General features: G+C 45.6%; 2 protein-coding genes across 3 annotated transcripts in view; one reads left to right on the forward strand and one right to left on the reverse strand.

Moving 5' to 3' along the window:
* The window catches only part of Hadhb (hydroxyacyl-CoA dehydrogenase trifunctional multienzyme complex subunit beta), a 34,793-nt gene extending 31,683 nt beyond the window's left edge, over positions 1-3,110 (forward strand). For both annotated transcript variants that reach the window (XM_070025170.1, XM_070025171.1), the window contains exon 16: positions 2,562-3,110. In XM_070025170.1, coding sequence (XP_069881271.1) covers positions 2,562-2,597 — 36 coding nt within the window. In that variant the 3' untranslated portion in view covers positions 2,598-3,110. The remainder of the gene's footprint in view (positions 1-2,561) is intronic.
* A 2,000-nt stretch (positions 3,111-5,110) lies between these two features.
* Positions 5,111-17,210, reverse strand: Adgrf3 (adhesion G protein-coupled receptor F3). The gene is made up of 13 exons (XM_070024989.1): positions 17,127-17,210; positions 15,303-15,363; positions 14,812-14,952; positions 14,219-14,386; positions 13,297-13,515; positions 10,903-11,112; positions 10,304-10,447; positions 9,959-10,155; positions 9,463-9,642; positions 7,019-8,410; positions 5,875-5,916; positions 5,723-5,785; positions 5,111-5,297 (listed from the first exon to the last, which is right to left on the reverse strand). Exons 1-13 carry the CDS (start codon positions 17,208-17,210, stop codon positions 5,241-5,243), a joined length of 2,958 nt encoding a protein of 985 aa, XP_069881090.1. The 3' UTR covers positions 5,111-5,240.
* Positions 17,211-20,965: the final 3,755 nt, after the last annotated feature.

A 20,965-nucleotide genomic window follows, 5' to 3' on the forward strand; every position in this document is an offset into this window, starting at 1 on the left:
TCCACTGGAGCATTTACTTTACCTCAGATATGCTTTTGGCTTATAACCCAGGGCCAGAGCTTTGTCCTCTGCCATAATCAGCATTGCAGAAGCACCATCAGTCTGAACACTGTAGGATAACTTCCAAGTCAGTCTGTTCTTTCCATCCTTGATGTTTTTGTTTGCTTAGTCTTATACTTAACTGCTTGTTTTGAACTACAGTGTATACTAGCTTGAGGATAGAGACCAGGTAGCAAATCTTTAAACTTACACAGTGTTCAACTTGGTGCCTTATAAGTAATAGTTTGTCTTTTTTTTTTTAAGGGAAAAAACCACATTTTATTGGCATATATGGGTTGTATGGAGTGGAGGTTCATTGTGATATTTCTATACTTGCATAAAATGTGCCCTGATCAAATTCCCCCTCTATCATTTCCCCTTATCCCTACTCCCCCATGAATAATAGTTTCTTAATAGTATTGGTGGGAATTTAACTGAACTTAGAAGCCGGTTGTTTTCTGGAAGTTTAAAGGTTAAAATGATTGTGGTTATCAGATAGGATTTAGACTCATGAAATTGTAAATGTCTATACTAGTTTAAATCAGAGTGGAACTAGTACCTAGCACTGCACTCTGTGAGTACATAGCACTGTCTTTATGACCACTCAGATCACTGGTGTAACTTGTGGCCATTACTGAAGAGGGGTAGAGCCTAGATTTTAGAGTGACCTAGACCTGTTTCTGATCCTGGCTTTGAGATTTGGATGAATGACTTAACTTTTTGAAGCCTTAATTTGGGAGCTGAGAATATGATTCAGTGAGAGTATTGCATAGCATACATGAGGCCCTGGACTTGATTTCTTTTTTTTTTTTTTTTTTTGGAGCCTCCTATGTATTACACAGATAATAATATAAACACAGCCCATGTTATTTACTCAGCATGGTGACTGCTGGCTCTGGAGCCATGGACATGGACTTGAGGCTGAGCTGCCTGATCCATGTTGGGCTTGTAAGATTGTTTTTTAAAAATAATGGCTTATGCAATTGCTGGGAAACAGCATAAAACATGCCCCCTTCTTCCCCCCCTCCCCCCCCGACACACACACACAGTGGTGGACTAGGGTTTGAGCTCAGGGCCTTGGTGCTATCCCTGAGTTTTTTCTTTTTTTTTTTTTTTTATTGTAAAGATGCTATACAGAGGGTTACAGTTACATGAGCAAGGTAATGAGTACACTTCCTATTGAGCATTGTTACCCCCTCCATTGTTTTCCCCCTACCATCCCTTCCCTCCCCTACCTTCCCCGAGGTTCTTTTTTTTTTTTTTTTTGATTGTGATTAAGTGATTACATAATTTCCCGAATTTCACAGTATTGTGGAATAATGATGCTCATTTAAAGTCACAAGTTCATTCTAACTTTCCGGAGCAAATTGTCTATCACAGTCTATAACATATAACAGTGTATACATGTTATACACCATACATGTGATCAGCAGCATGGGGATATTTAGTAGTGGTTCGACCAGATGAGTGGGAGTTCTTTGTTAAGTCCTGCTAGTTTTGTTGTACCTGGACTTGATTTCTTAGCACCATACAAGATGATGGTGATAACAATCTTTATAGAGCCTCTTTCAGAAATCATGCTAATAGACAATCTAGGCATGTATGTATCCATGTATATTTTTTGGTGTTTATATACCAATATAGGTATGTGTATATATACTGTATGCTATCTGATTCAGTGTCCACAAACCTTTTTTTTCCCCACAGATCTTTTGAAGTGGGCATCATGAGCCCTATTTTAAGAGAAAAATTGAGGTTCTAACTAGCTCATAACTCTTGTTTTTCTTTATCTTCCTTCTTTCCTTCCTCTCTCTCTCTCTCTCTCTCTCTCTCTCTCTCTCTCTCTCTCTCTCTCTCTCTCTCTCTCTCTCTCTCTCTCTCTCTCTCTCTCTCTCTCTCTCCCCCCCCCCCCCCTCGGGCTTGAACTCAGGGCCTGGGAGATCTCCCTGAGCTTTTTCACTCAAGGCTAAATAAAGCTCTTCTACTTTGAGCCACAGTGCCACTTGGTTTTTCTGGTGGTTAATTGGAGATAAGAATCTCATGGACTTTTCTGCCTGAGCTGGCTTTGAACCATGATCCTCAGATCTTAACCTCCTGAGTAGTTTAGGATTACAGGCATACACCACCAATGCCCAGCCAGCTTGTAACTTTCCATGAGCACACTGTAGTTGAATGGCAGAGCCAGAATCAGACTGCAAAGTCTATACGTTCTTTTTTTTCCCCTAAACTTTTTAAAAATAATTTTTATTGAGATTAAGTGATTACATAAATTTCACAAATTTCACTGTGTTGTGAGATAGTGGTACTTAAAGTCACAAACACATTTTAACCATCAGAAGGCAAATTGTCTTTATCATGGTCTATAATGTTGGTGAATTCTATGAGCCTTGATAATACAACTATTTCTTCCACATCAGGTGATCTGTGCATTTCTTTCCAAAGGCGATACTTTGACCACTGGCCTCTGGCCTGGCTGGCTTCTTACCTCTCATTGCTCTAACTGAACTTCTTTTCTTTTGCAGGGCCATGCTATGATAGTAGAAGCTTATCCAAAGTGATCGGTCTAGAAGAGGAGACCTGGTTTCTGTGCAGCACTCACACTGGGCAATGCCGTTTCAATGCATTACTAAGTGACACCTGTAGTTCCTAGCTCCTCATAGGAAAATGACATTTGTGGCCTTCTGTTAAATACTTTGTAATTAAGCCTTGCCAGTGTTCTGAGCTTTCCAGTAATCACAGCTTACTGTTCTTTCAGGGATTTCTAACTTACAAGAATATCACACAGATATGTTAAACAGCTGTTTTTGATCTCTTGTCATTGGACACTAAATGAGTGGGTCGCAGTTTGGAAAAGGGGTAGCTGACATTTGGAACCATCTTTGTAACATTTGCAAATTGTACACTTGTTCCTTCGTCCTAAAGATAATTATTTTCTTTAAAATACAAACCAATGTGCCTACATTAATTATAGAAAACTAATTCATAATCTAAACATCACTGAAAATTTTAAATGTTTAGATACAAGAATACCATGTTGGTCAACCCTAATAAAGTAGAGAAGTACTGGAGAACTCTGTCTCTTTTTTTTCTTTAATTTTAGTTTTTTAAAATTGTTATCATAAAGGCGATGTACAGAGGGGCTACAGTTACATAAGTCAGGTAATGAGTACATTTCTTTTTGGACAGTGTCACTCCTTCCCTCACTCCCAGTCTCATTTTTATTTAAAAAAAAAAGTAGGTGGTTCTCTTGATACTGAGCCATAAGACCTGTCTGCCTTTACAGCTCTGGCCTCTCAGAGTCTGGAACAACTATGAGGCATAGAAACATCACAATGACTCTAGTTAGTATGTTCCACTTGAAAGCATAATTGAATCCAGTTATAGAAATGCTTGGACCACTTTATTCACAACTGAAATATGCATACAAATTAAGTGAAGATGAAATATTTATAAAAACAATATTTTCCATGGCATGTGATAGCATATTCATTTTTATTTTGACAGAAATCGTTCCCATCCCATTTTATAAAAATATCCATAGACTATATAATTCAAAAAGTCTGAATCAGATCTAAGTCATTGATATAGCTCAACATTTTCACAGAAGCCTCTCATTTTCTTTTGTAATTTGGTTAATTCAACCAGTTTCCTCCATCTTCTGAAAACTCCTTAAACTTTACCTCTCCATATCTAGTCTTAGCCTGATCCTGTCACTTTTAGAAGTCAGTGCTTGTAGCCAGACATGGTGGTTCACTTTTTTTCTATAATCCCAGCACTTGGAAGGCTGAAACAGGAGGATTTCAATTTTGAGGCCAGCTTGGGCTATCTAGCAAGAACCTGTGTCCAAGAACTAAAATAGACAACTAAACAAAAACCAGTCACTACTCATACTTTGTTTTCTTTAAGTGCTGTCAGACAGTGGTACTTTTCTCCCCATTAAAAAAATTTATAAACCAGGTACCAGTAGCTGACACCTGTAATCCTAGCTACTCAGGAGGCTGAGATCTGAGGACGGTAGTTCAAAGCCAGCCTGGGCAGAAATGTCCGTGAGACACGTATCTCTAAGTAACCACCAGAAAACTGGAGGTGGCGCTGTGGCTCAAGTGGTAGGGTGTTCACCTTGAGCTGAAGAGCTGAGGGACATCTCCTAGGCCCAGAGTTCAAGCCCTGTGACCAACAAAAACAAAAAATTTGTAATGAGGACTGGGTTATGACTCATGTGGTAGAACACTTGTCTAGCAAGTCCAAGGCCTGAGTTCAAGTTCAGTATGATACAGAAAAAAAATGATAATGAAGTTCTTTTCAAATGTGCTTGTATCAGTCCCCTTTTATGCATGCATAAAACTTATATTGATTTTTAAAAAATTAAAGAGAAGCCAATTAAGTTTGACTTTTCCTAAACCTTGAAAAGAGACAGTTTCATCCTCCAATGTTTGTAAGATAAGCAGTTTCTGTCAATTGTTCATCTTTCCTTCCTAATTCAAAAAGAAATAACAAGTCACTGCATAGTTGAAATCATTTTTACCCACTCTACCTGTAATATGTACTGTAGGTAAGTTAAAATGTGGCAGACAGTTTTGTTTGCAATTATTTTGAACACTTTGCCACAAAGGCAGACTTATTCTAGATCCTTAGGTAGCTTTAGCTGGGTTTTCATGCTATTCTTGCTTGGGAATTGAGGGATGGGGAGAAGTGAGCTGCAAGAGAAACCAGTATGACAAAGCAATAAAAGCCTGCCTTATCCGGGGGCTGGGCTGTGAGAGAGAAGAAGGGCTCCTGGGGCAGATTCCCCAGGTTCTCATTTCTTTGGTGGGGGAGTGGGGGAAGGAACAGGTGGCTATGTGGTTCACCCTGAAGTGTCTGCCTTTTCTGTGGAAAAACTCACTCAGGATTGGGACTAGTGACAGAACACCTTGCCCAAGTTCTGCAGGCTGCCCTTCCCCATTTAGACACCAAGCCCAGCAGGCACTTCATTTAAGTCAAAGGTCTCTCAGGATAGTTTACAACTTGGTAGTATGAAGAGGGATTTTCAGTGAGTTTGGCCCAGGTTTGTTGATATGCCTTTTCCTCTGAGGCCCATGTAGAAACAGCTACTCTTTGTGGACTGGGTCTGTGAAGAGGAGCTATTGACAAGAACCTGGCTGGGAGGGAAGGGCCTTTTCACACCAGCCTCACTCCGTGCTGTTTCTGAGAAAGCTGACTCACCTCTTTTTCACTTCTACCTTTGTTGTGTTCCAGATAGAAGTTTCATTGGTGGTCTAGGAAGACATGGAAAGGCCCAGTTACAGGTGATCATTATTACAGTCAGCCCCTACATGAAGAGGGTGCATCCATTTTGACCATCACACTTGCCCTCCTCCTGGGCTTTCTTTGGTCATCCCCAAGAAAGGGGCAGCTACATCGGTCCCATGACTAACAATCTATCCTTTGTCTTCAGATGCTGGCCTGAGTTTAGATGAGGGAAACCACAGACAAGAGCATCATCAGACATTCAGATTGAAGTCAGGAACCTAGGAAACCAGTTCGGACTGCTCTGGCTGGCCTGTCTCTTCATAGTTATGGACATCTTGAACCTGAAACCTGCTCATTCTAAAAAAACCCTTCTAGTTATGCCTACCTGTGCACATCTCTGAGGAACACTAGGGAATACCTGAGCTGCTGAGATTTTGAAGCAAACACTCACCAGGGTGATGGCAGAATTGGGGAACCGAGTACGACAGAAGTGTTTGCGTAAAGCCTCTTGTACCTGCAGGAGAGGTAAGTACCCCAGTTATGCCAGCTAGATCCTGCACTTCAGACTGCCAGGCAGCTAGGGGAAAGCTTGAGTGGACTCACCTTCTTGTCTGAGAGGCAACCGAACACTAAGATGAAGACACCCTGTGAAGTTGAGACATGGGGAATCACAGGTCAAGTGAAGGAAAAACCAACCCAAATCAAGTGGCTCCCTCTCCACTTCTTTTCAGCTTTGGGTCTTTGGTCTAATCCATGTCCTGAAGCTTCTAGCTCCGTTTTTCTATACATTAGCACCCTCAAAGCCTAGAATTCACTCCAGGTACTTTTTAAAAAAATTGTTACAGTTAATAAGGAGGATATCAAAAGATTGGGTTCTTGGGGGCCCTGGTGGCTCAAGCCTGTAATCCTAACTACTCAGGTGATTGAGATCTGAGGACTGAGGTTTGAAACCAGCCCAAGCAGGAAAACCTGTAAGACTCTTTTAAATGAAGCACCAAAAATCTAGAAGTAGAGCTGTGGCTCAAGTGGTAGAACACTAGGCTTGAGCAAAAAAGCTAAGGTATAGCACCCAGGCTAAAGTCCCAATATTGGCATACCTCCTACACAACATACACAGAGACTAGGTCCCGACCATTTTCTGACTTTAAGAGCAAAATCAGGTACTATTTTACAAATTAAAAAAATGGAAGTTTAGCCGGGCGTTGGCTCATGCCTGTTATCCTAGCTACTCAGGAGGCTGAGATCTGAGGATCTCAGGATCTGAAGTTCAAAGCCAGCCCAAGCAGGAAAGTCCATGAAACTCTTATCTCTAATAAATCACCAGAAAACTGGAAGTGGCACTGTGGCTCAAGTGGTAGAGTGCTTGCTTGAGCTGAAGAGCTGAGGGACAGTGCCCAGGCCCAGAATTCAAGCTCCATGAGAAACAAAAAAAAGACAAACCCCAAAACAAAAAACAGAAGCTTAGAGAGGTTATATAGTTTGTCCAAAGTGATCCAGGTAGGCAGTGGAGGAACTGGAATCTATACCTAAGCCTTCTAGAATTCCTGAGCCTATGTCCTTTTGTTGGTGGTGGTGGTGGTTGTGTGTGTGTGTGTGTGTGTGTGTGTGTGTGTGTGTGTGTGTGTGTGTGTGTGTGTGTGTGTGTGTGTGTGTGTGTGTGTGTGTGTGTGTGTGTGTGTGTGTGTGTGTGTTCTACCCTGTTACATCCTCGAGAAATGATCAGTAATGAAAGTCAACCATCACCTACCTGGAGGGTGTTGAGAACGGTGAAGATGTAATGAGGAACTACGGAGACTTCCTCTAATATAATGGCTATACCAAATCCCCAGGTAAGGCCGAAGATGGGTGTGAGAATGAGCAAGGCTTTCAGTACCCCCAGAAGAGCTTGGTGCTTCTCCACTGGAGGTCCCTCTGACAGCGAAGGTCTCAGCAACTTCAGCACAACTATAGCTAGTACTATCCCATTCACACCCACTATGGCCAGCACTGGCCCAGCGAAGGTGTACAATCCTACTCCCTTTACATTCAACCAGCATCTCCCCTCCCACAGGTACAGCCCTTGAGGCAGGTAGAGGCCCAGGGCAACACCTGCAAACCCCAGTGGGCACAAGTATCCAGTGGTCACCATCATGAAGAGAACTATGTGCTTGGACAGATGATGAAAGACAAAAAGCAACTGATGAGCCAACATCAGGGACTGCGTCAGCATCCAGAAAAAGGTAGCCAGATAGAAATAATGACACAGGAATGTAGAGGCCAAACAGAGTGGGCTGCAGAATTCTAGATGAAACAATGTGTCTCCAAGAAAGCAAGTGTCTGCGACCAGCAAGCAGATCACCATGTTGAACAGGGCAGTGTGGCGGAAGAAGGCAACTTTGTTCCTCACCACAGCTCTCCACACCAGCCTGTACACACTAAGGCACACAAGCAGTGCCAGTATGGAAGCTCCCAAGCCCATCTTAGTGAGCAGCTCCAGGATGGGACTTTCTGGAACAATGTTTCGAGACATAAGGATGGAGAAGGAGGTAAGATGCTTGCAGATGCACCGTGCGGTGGGGCTGGCACTGTTTGCTTTTGCTTGGCACCCTTTTTCTGACCAGCCCCCATTACCCTGAAAGAGATGGTGGTCCCAGAAGACACAGTGCAGGGTGCTATCTGGGTCCCCAAAGTCCATGATGACTTCTGCCTTGGTGAAAGCTTCACCATCTGCCATGATGGAGATGACAAGGACCAGACCAGGGGTACGGTACGGAGAGTCTTTCAGCCCTGGTCCATAATTTGGGGGCAGAAAATGGTCTAGTTTCTGCAGCACTAAGCTAGTAATGCTGATGTTGGTTGCAGCATGAATCAGTGGAGCCAATGAGTGTCTGGAAATCTGTGCCTGAAGGAGGGGCCACGTGGAGAAGGAGATTTGGTAGTCATCAGGAAATGGAGGCCCAAAGTGATGGCTCTGCAGCAGCACATTGGATGAGTTGAAGAAAAAGGGGTGATCTTGTGGGCACAGACTGCGTACCAGCATCTCCACAGCCAGCAAGAAATCGGATGCCATCGAGGGCTTCTGGGCCTGAGCCAGGGACCACAAGGGAACCAGAGCGCTGGTGTTCATGTCTAGAACTTTGTCTGTAGTTACCAGGAGATCCTGCAGTAGCAACAAAGACAAGCTTGATCTACTAGGGTCCACTGTGTGGAGACAGCAGCCCCACAGCTTACACACCCCACCTCTGCCCTTCCGTCTCCAGAGCAAGACTAAGGATTAGCAAGACACATGGAGAGGAAGACATTCTTTCTGGATAGAAAGAATGGGGTGCGAGCCCTAGTCAACCACCTGAGACATCGTCATCAATGTGATTTCCTGATTCACACCCAGACCTTCTTTCTGATGATGCTTCTCCCCCTCCCATCATCCCTTGGGGCCACCCAGGTCCTAAGTGTTTTCCTGTCTAATTCTTTAACCCCTCCAGTTCTATCTACAAAGCTAGAAATGGTGTCCAGTGACAGGACACAAATGATCTGAAGTTGACAGCCACTTGCATGTCTATGCAGCTATATGTCTTCCCTGGACATAAAAGGTATGTCCTATCATTCATTGCTCCTTTATTTTTATTTTTTGCCAGTCCTGGGCCTTGAACTCAGGACCTGGACACTGTCCCTGAGCTTCTTTCGCTCAAGGCTAGCACTCTACCACTTGAGCCACAGCACCACTTCCAGCTTTTTCTGTGGATTTGGTACTGAGGAATTGAACCCAGGGCTTCATGCATGCTAGGCAAGCACTCTACTGCTAAGCCACATTCCCAACCCTCCTTAATATTCTTTTAGGTGCAGTTTATGGGTCACCCACCAATGCCTGTAAGCCAGGCCAGGTGGGTCCAGTCAAGTGTATTTGTCTCTGTATAGGCATAGTGTGTATGTGTTTGTGTGTGTGTATGTGTGCACACGCACGTGTGTGTGTACACATATTTCTGTTTGCACGTCTCCAACACTTTGCTGCCCTCCAACCTCCCACATGTTCCCACTGTCAGGCTTTCTCCATTCTCCATGGCCTTGGAGACTGGTATCTAAGAGGAGAAAAAGATCCAAAGCAGACACCTTGGACCCTAGAAAGGTCTACTTTGGGTGGCCTGCATGAGGAGCAGAAGTGCCCATAGGTGAAATGCCCGGATGTGTTCCCCTGCTGTGACTCAGGGGTTTCACCTGCAGGACAGTGCTGTTCAGCTGCACTCTGGCCCTGGCTACCACTTCAGCCAGTACTGTCACGGTGCTCAGCAGTTCCCGTAAGTCAGAGGGTGAGCTTGCTACCGCCACCAACATCTGTAGCTGTTTCAGGATCCAGGGTACCTCCACACCAGGATTGCCCTGGCCTGCCTGTAGCAGCTGAGACAAACAAGGCAACAGGAAGGGCTGTCAGGGGAAGGCTCACTAGGGCATTCTCTCCCAGGGGAGCTGAAGCAGCTGAGGGAGTGAGGAGTGGGCAGGCGGGAGGAAGGTGAGATGACAGATGCTTGATGGGTTGATGGGTGTATGGTTTAGGACCCATGCAGAGGCCCCACACCTGCTTCCTGGCTCTGCTAGGTCAGAGGAGCCGAGTAAGTGGTGGGCTGGCCTTGGGAAAGGATCCAACAAGTGGGTCCTGAGGGAGGGAAGGGTGGATGGGCATGTTATGAGGGAGGGCTGTGGGTCACAGCTTTACCCTGGCCTTAGCACACAAGGCTAGGATCCTCTCGTCTGTGCAGTCGCTCTGGATGGGCCCCCAGGTTCCACTGGGCCCACAGGGCCTCTTCACCACTCCCTTCTTGTTTGCAGGACACGAGGCCTGTGCCATGTGGCCGGCCTTGGTGACATTCCAGGCAATTTCTGAAAAGTCATCAGGGCAGGTGGTATCTCCAGCTGAAGAATGGAGATCAGAGTTAGACCTAGCAGCTGTGGTCGAGCCTGAGCCTTTGGGCAGAAACCCATGCAGGCCTTGATGCTTAGCCCCATAACCCAGGACAGAGGAAGGACAAGCAGCTGAGAGGTCAGCCCAAGTACTACCTACCCCGGATGATGGTGACAGAGACCGGAATACTGAGAGGAGCCAGGCCCTGGCTCTTCAGGACACAGGTATATGTGGTGTCTGCTGCTGGGCAGTGCTGAACAGCCAGCACAAGGCACTGAGAGCCTGCTGTGTTGTGTGAGGAGGCTGAGGGTGAGAGAGATGGGAAAAGGGAACATCAGGGCAGAACCCAGCAGGCCCCATGCTGTTCAGTCCATCTAGAAAATTTAAAAGTGGATGAAGCAGTGGGAAAGAGAACAGTGGGCTGTGGCTATCAAATCACAGAGCAGGATTAGAACTCTGCCAACGGGCACTGGTGGGGCAGGGGATGTCTCTAGCTCCAGGACTCAGTTTCCACAGTCACCTTCCTCGCTTGGCAAATGAGGACTATCAACAAACTAATCTCAATGGATTTATTGCAAGAGCTAAGTGGGATTCTGTGGATGTATACATGGTTGTATTGATATCAACCAAACTGGATTGTTCTTGATAAGGTACAATTGTGTTGGACTTAGGACCCCCCCCCACCCATGCACCCAAAACTCCCATAAGGTGAAGACTCGGTTACCTGGTGGAGATCAGCTAGGCCCTTTCACTCCTACCTTGGCTGCCCTCCATGGGGCTCCAGGCAGCTGTGTAAAGTAAGTTTGTGGCGGGGACACAGCAACTCAACTGGAAGCCAGGGGAGGTGGCACAGGAAACGGACAGCTGGTCTGGAAGTTGAGCCACGTCTGTCTTCTGCAAGGGCACTTCTACTGTGTGGTTCAGCCTCCACGTGAATTCCTGGGCCTCGAAGACACTTAGATACTCACCTGCAAACACATACCTTTTGCACATTGGTACTACCACAGATCTGTTTGCACCCCACAATCTCTGCTGCTTCCCAAGCCACTGTTCATGTCCTCCTACTTTATTCCCACTTCTGCTGGTCACTCAGAGCTTACTCTCCACCAGAATGGGCTCAGGGTGACCCTTTTGGAGGATATTTCCTACCCCCAACAAGGACTTGTATGAGGAAGAAGAGGTTCCAGGCCCTTCCTTCTTACCTGGTGACCATAAATTATGAGGTGAGCACCTTTGCTCACAGCATGATACATTCCATTCCTATGCTATCTCCTGTCATTTAACATCTGGATTAAACAGCAGTCTATTATCAGCTGAAATTCAGTGCTTGCTTTCTTTCTTTCTTTCTTTCTTTCTTTCTTTCTTTCTTTCTTTCTTCCTTCCTTCCTTCCTTCCTTCCTTCCTTCCTTTCTTTCTTTCTTTCTTTCTTTCTTTCTTTCTTTCTTTCTTTCTTTCTTTCTTTCTTTCTTTCTTTCTTTCTGTCTCTCTCTCTCTCTCTCTCTTCCCCCCCTCCCTCTCTGTCTCTTTGTCAGTCATGGGGCTTGAACTCAGGGCCTAGGCACTGTTTCTGAGTTGTTTTGATATAGGCTAGTACTCTACCACTTTAAGCCACAGCACCACTTCTGGTTTTCTGGTGGTTACTTGGAAGTAAGAGTTTCATGGACTTTCCTGCCCAGAATGGCTTTGAACCATAATCCTCAGATCTCAGCTTTCTGAGTAGCTAGGATTACAGGCATGGACCACTAGAGCCTGGTGTCTTTTTTGTTTTTTAAAATATGGTATTTGAATTTGAACTCCTGGCTTTGAGAGTGATAGGTAAAAGCTGTGTATCTTTAGCCATGCCTCTGGCCCACAGCTGAAATTGCTATATTTCCAGCATTCTCCAGATTATGCATTTCCTTTGTTAACAGGAGTGCATCTATGAACAAATAAGTATACTTTCCAAACCAAAACGTAATTAAACATTGTTTTACACTTTTGCAATGTCTCTTTAATGAATGTTTGGCTGAGAACTGTGTCTCTTCCGCATTCACCTGCTGTGATATGGCTATATAACAGTTTGCTATCGTAGGACAACTACTGGGACTTCTGAAGTCCTGAAAGGGTCCAGATGTCCCCAGACTGTAGTGGAAATTTCAGTGGTGTTTTTAACCGTATTATAGACTATCACAACAAAATCCTCCCCTGCAACTAATATAAAAAACTAATATAGGCTAATAAAAACTAATATATGCTAAAATATTAGCAACTAATATATGCTAATAAAAAATAAATTTAAAAAAAGAGCTGGCTGTTGGTGACTCACACCTGTAATCCTAGCTACTTAGGATGCTGAGATCTGAGAACTGCAGTTTGAAGCCAGTCTCGGCAGAAAAAGTCTGTGAGACTCTTATCATCAATTAATCAGCAAAAAAAACCCAACAACAAAAACCCAAGCCAGAAGTAGAGATGTGGTTCAAGTGGTAGAGTGCCAGCTTTGAATAAAAAAGCTGAGCAAGAGTGCAAGGCCCTGGAGTTCAAGCCCCAGTACTGACACAATAAATACAAATAAATAGGAAGGCCGAGCGTTGATGGCTCACACCTATAGTCCTAGCTACTCAGGAGACTGAGACCTGAGGATCATGGTTCAAAGCCAGCTCAGGCAGGAAACTCTGTGAGACTCTTTTTTTGTTGTTGTTTTGTTTTTGTTTTTTGGTCCAGTCGTGGGGCCTGAACTCTGGGCCTGGGCGCTGTCCCTCAGCTCTTCAGCTCAAGGCTAGCGCTCTACCACTTGAGCCACAGTGCCACTTCCGGCTTTTTTCTTTTTGCTTATGTGGTGCTGAGGGATTGAACTCAGAGCCTCATGCAAGCAAGGCAAGCGCTCTACCACTGAGCCACCTTCCCAGCCCCTTGTGAGACTCTTTATCTGCAATAAACCACTAGAAAACTGGAAGTGGTGCTGTGGCTCAAGTGGTAGTGCACTAGCTTTGAGCTGAAGAGCTGAGGGGTAGTGCCCAGAGTTCAAGCCCCATGACTGACAAAATAAATAAATCAATAGGAAAATGAGTAGGGAGAGGTGAGAGGAAAAGGAAGGGAAGGGAAGGAGAAGAGGGAGGAGGAAGGGAAAGGAAGAGAAAGAGAAGAGAGATGTAGACAGGAATAGATAGGGCTACCTGCCCAGTGGTGGGACATGTGGGTAATGCTGAGGGCAGCCTGGCCCTGGCTGGAGGTCAGGGACACCTGTGTTCCTGACTGCAGAATGATAGGTGTAGAGCTCCTTGGGCGCTTCAGGAACCACTTCACGTGGGTGGCTGGCTGGTTCGTGAGGAGCATGAGGTTGAGTGTGTTGCCAGGCCTCTGCAGTGGGGAGCTCAGGCTCAGCTTGCCGGGCACTGTGGGGAAACAGGAGACAGAGGCTTGGAGGAGGAGTTCTGGCCTTCCATAGCTTCTGTAGCCCATCCCTCCATGCCCAGCTTATTTGTTGTTGTTGTTGTCTTGTCAGTCATGGGGGTTGAACTCTGGGCCTGGGCACTGACCCTCAGCTCTTCAGCTCAAGGCTAGCACTCTACCGCTTGAGCCACAGTGCCACTTCCGGTTTTCTAGTAGTTTATTGGAAATAAGAGTCTCACCGAGTTTCCTGCCCAGACTGGCTTTGACCCGAGATCCTCAGATCTCAGCCTCCTGAGTAGCTAGGATTACAGGCGTGAGCCACGGGTGCCCCCGGGTTTTTGTTGTTGTTGTTCCATGCACATGCATGTGAGTGTGGCTACTGCAATGCTGCCTGGAAGACCCTCCCATTGGGAATCCAGGAAGGAAGCCTTTTGACCTATCACTTCTCAGGAACTTGGGGCTGCTGGAGCTGAAAAGCAAGGTCACTGTGTCCTTCCTCCCCTTGTCCCTTTGTCTCTGGGGACACCATTCATTATTCTTATTGCTTAGGTCCCTAGCTCACAGTTTGCTATGATGGCTGGTTTTTTGGCCTGCCCAGAAGAGCAGCTGGGCTTGGACCAGTTGGGAGAAAAATCACAAAATGTCTTGCTTTAGATAACGCTTTCACACAAGGATGCCAGTTTCCCAGTTCCCAGCAGTCCTCACCTGGTGGCAGCAACTGGCAGTAGCCAGGGACAGAATGGTGGAAGATGACGCATTTGCAAGGCTGAAGGTGGTGGTCACAGAGAACATGTTGTGAACAGACCGTGTTGTTCCACTGGTAGCCAGAGCGACAAGTACAGTGGCTGTGCCCTGTGCTGTTGGCATTACATTCTGTGACAGTGAGAAAGGGACTTAGAAGCAGACAGGCTGACAAAGCCAGGCAACAGGACCTGAAATGGAAGGATGCCTAAGCAGCTGTAGGGTTGAGTCTCCACAAGTTCCAGGGGCCTTGGCCATGCCCACCCATCAGGACACCTCTGCAGCTCAGGCATACGTAGAATGGCAGAGTCCATGCAGGGGCATCAGGTGAAGGGGTGGAGAAGGCCTGGTCTACTCTGTCTTTTGGGTCCTGTGCACAAGTGACAAGACTGGATGGTGAACAGGAAGGGAGGGGTCTGTTGGCAGGAAGATGAGGAAGGAGTTGAGTCAGGGAAATAGAATGGGAAGGGCATCATCTCACTCAGACAAGCTGGCAGTGAGAGGGCTGGAAGCATGGGCTCCCTTCCCTCCAAGCCCTCTTCCTGCGCCACTGTTACCTGTGGTCAGATGGAGGCCAGTGAGCGTTCTTGGGGAAGAGGAGGCTGAGGCAGCAGGGAGAACCAGAGTCCTGGAGAGGGCTGGTGGCCAGATCCTGTCTGGAAATTCCAGATGTACATAGATGGAAACCAAGACTGACTCTGTAGGAGCAGAGGGCACAAGGTACTGCTGGGGAGCAGAGGCAGCAAGACCCTGTGCCAGTCCCTTTTGCCTCCCATAGGCAGCGTGGGCAAAAATGCATTCTCCCATCACCTGTCTAGGCACACACACATGGAATGCTGGACAATTTCTGCCCTAGCCAAGAGTATTCAGACACAGCTTTATGAAGTCACTCTTCCTGAAACTCGTACGGCACAGGGAATGCATTGCTCTAGTCTGACCCACCCAGAGCAGGGCCTCTCTCTCTCTCTGTCCCTCCTGGTTCTTCCTTTGGCCTTCCCTGCTTCCATTTCCTGTTTCCTCTTTCTTCTCTCCCTGCCCATCTACTTACCCTCTGCTCCATTGTCTCGGTCCAGCTGCTGCAGAGGTTCCTCTCCAGCCTGACTTTGTTCCTGGAACAGTACAAAGGAGATGCCTCTAGCCAGGCACCAGTGGCCCATGCCTGTAATCCTAATTACTCAGAGGCTGAGCGCTGAGGATGGAACTTTGAAGCCAGCCCAGGTAGAAAGACTGTGAGACTCTTACCTCCAATTAATCACTAAAAACCTTGAAGTGGAACTGTGGCTCAAGTGGTACAGTGCCAGTCTTGAGTAAAAAAGGTCAAGGGTATTACACACACACACACACACACACACACACACACACACACACACACACACACACACACACACACACACACACACACACACACACACACACACACGAGGAGAGGCCTCTGAGGAGAGGTGACATTCCTCCCTAGGTTACCTGGGGCTGGCCTGAAAAATCAGGAATGACTTGGTGTTTTGGAAGCTCTTCTTTTTGCTAGGCATCGAGTGCATGTATCAGAAGGGGGAAGCAGGCTTCCAGTAGGAGGTACCAGGGACACAACCCCAGAGATCCCACCAGGGACTGCAGTCTCATCTGGACCCAGGAACCAGGCACACCCTGGGAGTCAACATGCTTTGTTTAGCTCCTTCCTGAATTTACCTGTCCCTGGGCCCCTAGGCTAATGAAGATGGCAAGGACTAGAGCTCCAGCAGGGACGCTGTGCAGAGCTGGCTAGTGCCAGGCTGTGTGGAGGCCTTATTAGTCCCTCCACAGGGAGGGGAGCAATGAGTATCTTCCTTTAGTTTCAAGTTCCTGGGAATGATTTCCTTGCTTACTGTCTCCTCTCTGAAAATACCAAGTACAAGCTGGGTCTGATGGTGGCAGGAGGCCGAAGGATCACTTGGGCTGACGTGAGTCTGAAAGCTGCCTGGGCAACGTATAAAGATCCTGTCTCAATAAAAATAAATTAATAATTAGCAAGCTATGGTGGTCTACACCTGTAATCTCAGCTCTGAGAGAGGCAAAGGAGGAAACGTCACTGTACAAGACAAAAAAGAAATGAGGCTATGTGAAAAATAATCTAGAATAACTCCAGAACCCTCCCCCAATCAATCAATCAATCAATCAATCAATCAATCAATCAGGTAGGTTCAAAGGTAAGGATAAAATGTAGAGTTAGATATCGATAAAGTCATCCATTTAGATAAAGGTAGCTACAGCAATAGATTTAGTCTTAGAGATAGAGGTAAGTTTAGAGATAGGTTATATAGATATGAATGATAATATCTTTCTGAGAGAAAATAGATTTTAAAAAGGTGGCTCAGTGGTAGAGTGCTTGCCTTGCATGCATGAGGCCCTGGGTTCGATTCCTCAGCACCACATAAGCAAAAAGAAAAAAGCCGGAAAGTGGCACTGTGGCTCAAGTGGTAGAGCACTAGCCTTGAGCTGAAGAGCTGAGGGACAGCGCCCAGGCCCAGAGTTCAGGCCCCACAATCGGAACCAAAAACAAAACAAAAAAACAAAAAAAAATACTAATCTAGGCTCTGCTTACTTTTCTTACATTCTGTCCTATCCTCAATGCTAAATTTGGTAAGTTTGTCATTCCTTTTCCTTTTTAAAATCCTTAGTATGACCAACAGGGCCTTTATCTAAAGGACAGTAGGTGTCATTGGCTCTCACGAGGACTCAGATGAAGAAATAAGAATTGTCCCCAGGGCTGACTGTCCCACCACAACCCTTTCCTTTCAGTCCTTGCCCTTTACCTGTTCTTATATCTCACAAAACCTGAGGTCCTTACTCTGAATTCTTCAGACCCTCCCGAAATCTTCACCCCAGTCATACTTACAGGCTGGGATGTGGGGATAATTGGGGATGCCAGCAAGGAAAGTGTCATAGCCAGGAGCAGCCGGGGGACAGCTGGACAGACCATGGCTCAATGGAGCAGTCCCTAAGAACCCTCCTGCTTCTGCATCATGCAAATTTCCTTGCTGAAGAGCTGCCAGGCAGTGCACAGATGGGTGGGAGGGCTGGGTGGAAGGAAGTCAGGGCAAGGTGACAGAGGAAATGCTATGCCTGTGACTGAGTCAAATGTACATTCAGGTCACTGGAGCCCATATGCTCCTGTGCGAGCAGCGTTCCTCTTAGAGTCTCCTTTCTCCAGGGAAAGGAGAGAAGGTAGGGGGTCCTGGGTCACAAACAACAGTGTGCAAAGAAGCCAGATTCCATCAGTCTTGTTCCCCAAGATGTGGGAAATCTGGGTACCAGGGCTCAGGAAGCTGGCTCACTTAGCAAAGAACCATGGCTAGAAAGAAATCAAAAGATCAAAGCTGATTGCTACTGTAAAATAATTTCTAGGTACACTAGTGTTTTAAGTATATAAGAGAATCTGAAAAAATACTTGTAGAATTGTCAAATAATGTCAAAAAGTAACTTTGAAATAAGGAAGGTTTTTAATTTTTGTTTTATTTTTAATTAGCATATATTAATAGTACAAGGGAATTTCATTGTGAGAGAAAGCATTTTGGCCTTTTTTGTGTGACAATCCTGGGGCTTGAACTCGGGACCTGGGTGCTGTCCCTGAGCTTCTTTTGTTCAGGACTAGTACGCTACCACTTGAGCCACAGCACCACTTCTGGCTTTTTCTGTGTATGTGGTACAGAGGAATCAAAGCCAGGGCTTCATGAATGCTAGGCAAGCACTCTACCACTAAGACACCTTCCCAGTCCAAGAAAAGTTTTTAGAACAAGAGACAAGCTGGCACTTAGAAGTCCATGAGACTCTTGTCTCCAATAATCAGTAAGAAGCTGGAAGTAGACCTATGACTCAAGTGGTAGAGCACCAGCCTTAAGTGAAAAATGAACAGCATTCAGGCCCAGAGTTCAAGTCCCAGTACTGGTATGCATGTACACACACACACATACACCAAACAAACAAAACCAAAGAGATAAAATTGGAAAGACAAAATGATGTAAACTTGACTGTTTAAAAAGTTTAAAATTTGACATGAAAAGAATAAATTTTTGATGGTACTGAAATCATGGCCTCATGCTTGCTGAACAGGCACTCTATTACTTAAGCCATAACTCCAAGAATCATTTCCTTCCTTCCTTCCTTGCTTCCTTCTTTCCTTCCTTCCTTCCTTCCTTCCTTCCTTCCTTTCTCTCTCTCTCTCTCTCTCTCTCTCTCTCTCTCTCTCTCTCTCTCTCTCTCTCTCTCTCTCTCTCTCTCTTTCTTTCTTTCCTTCCTTCTTCTCTTTCTTTCTCTTTCTTTTTTTTCCAGTCCTGGAGCTTGAACTCAGGGCCTGAGCACTGTCCCTGAGCTTCTTTTGCTCAAGGCTAGCACTCTTCCACTTGAGCCACAGTGCCATTTCTGGCTTTTTCTGTTTATGTGGTACTGAGGAATTGAACCTCAGGCTTCATGCATGCTAGGCAAGCACTAAGCCACATTCCCAGAGCCAAGAATCATTTTCTTAACAGAAGGATTTTCTTATACCTAACACATCAATGAGATAGAAAAGAGGCAAATATTGGAATAGTTAGATAAACATACTTTTCAAATCAACCTACTTCCCACAAAAAATGGAATAGATTATTAAAAAGTCTTAAAGAAATGTATGTCAGGTTGGGGGACACAATTTAACTGCCTTGTAAGCTCAAGGCCCAGAGTTGAAACCCCAGTACTGTCTTACACACACAAAACAATAGAGCACAATAAAACACACTTAATGCTGTTTGAAAAAGGAAGGAGGTTGGGGGAGGGAGAAAAGGAAGGAGGTTGGGGGAGGGAGAAGTGGGTTTGTTCAATGTGTACTCTGTGTGTGTGTACTTTGTGTGTGTGTGTGTGTGTGTGTGTGTGTGTGTGTGTGTGTGTGTGTATGGAAATGCCACAATGAAACCCCTTTATACTACAAATGTATTCTTAATTAAAAAACAAAATAAAAGTGTGTCAAGGACCAAAAACTTACTGTTTCTGCTTATTTTCTACTTGTATCTGTCTATGGTTTACCCTGCTTGTAGTCATTTGATATCGTTTCATTGACTCTCGACTACTGTACAGAACACAAGTATACGTCTAACATGATAATTTTCCTCTTTGGGGGCAATTTTGGAATTGGAACCTCCACCTTCACGTCCTCCTCTTCCTCTTCATCTTTTTCTCAGGAGTCAAATCCAGAGTCTCATGCATGAGCATTATATCACTGAGCTTTAATCCAGTTGCTTTCTGAACCTTGAAGCAGAAAAACTGAAGTAGCTCTTTTAACAAGAATGTTTGTGCACATCTATAATCCTAGCTACTTGGGAAGGTGAAGCAAGAGGATCAGAAGTTTGAGGCCAGTGTGGCCTACACAGTGAAACTTTGTCTTAAGAAAACAAAAACAAGGGGCTGGGAAGGTGGCTCAGTGGTAGAGCACTTGCCTTGCATGCTCGAGGCCCTGGGTTCGATTCCTCAGCACCACATAAGTAAAAAGCCGGAAGTGGCGCTGTAGCTCAAGTGATAGAGCGCTAGCCTTGAGCTGAAGAGCTGAGGGACAGCACCCAGGCCCAGAGTTCAGGCCCCACGACCGGACCCAAAAAAAAAAAGAAAAGAAAAACAAGCCAGGTGTTGGTGGCTCACACCTGTAATCCTAGCTACTCAAGAGGCTGAGATCTGAGGATCATAGTTCAAAGCCAGCCCAGGCAGGAAAGTCTGAGAGACTCTTATCTCCAATAAACCACTCAGAAAACCAGAAGTGGTCCTGTGGCTTAAGTGGTAGAGCTCTCACCTTGAGCTGAAGAGCTGAGGGATAACGCCAAGGCCCAGAGTTCAAGCCCCACAACTGACAATAAATAAATAAACAAACCATAGCCAGTACCTGTGTTCATGCCTACTCTGGGGACCGAGATCTGAGGATCGCAGTTAGAAGCCAGTCAGTGTAGAAAATTCTGTGAGACGTTTTTTCTCCTACTAACCAGCAAAAAGCCTGAAGTAGAGCTGTAGCTCAAGTAATAGAGTACCAGCCTTGAGTGAAAAAGCTACAGGGCAGTGCGCAGGCTCTGAATTCAAGACCCAGTACCAGCACAAGCAACAACCACAACCACAGAAAACCCTCTTTGTATGGATCAGACCTATCTCTGTCAGCCTCCACAGACCTCCCCACTGGGATCATCCAGAACCTATAGTCCTCCTCCTATTGTTTAGAGTCACCTTTAGAGGGTGAATTGGCAGGAACTCGTTTTCTTCCAGTCACCCACAGAATTTATGGTCACCAAATGTGCAAGATTTTTCCACACTAAGCAATTTTCCATTTTTTGGTGGACCCCAGTGTATGTTCTACAGTGTAGCGATGCTATGTTCTTGGAGGCAGTATCAGGTCCTGCAAAGTGAAGGGCTCAGTCTCACTGTCCCTTCCCCAATCAGGACACCATTTGCAAGTTCAACTTGTCTTGTCCCCTGTGTTTCTGACCAACTAGTTCTGCTCAGGTTTGATAGTTTGCTAGATTAGCTCACAGAATTTAAGAAAATAGCTTCCTTACTAGAGTAATGATTCATTAAAAGATACACCGAACTCAGAACCAGTCAGAAGGGAGTGGTGCAGAGGAATGTGAGAAGAGGGTTGTTTGAGCATTTTCTCTGGGCATGCCAACTCACTGTATTGCTTTGTGTTCACTGCCCAGAAGCACTCTGAACTAGAGGCTCCAATGGTGA

Source organism: Dipodomys merriami, unplaced genomic scaffold (genome assembly GCF_024711535.1).
Source record: "Dipodomys merriami isolate MVZ:Mamm:240054 unplaced genomic scaffold, mDipMer1.0.p SCAF_17, whole genome shotgun sequence".
Classification (NCBI taxonomy): Eukaryota; Metazoa; Chordata; class Mammalia; order Rodentia; family Heteromyidae; genus Dipodomys; species Dipodomys merriami.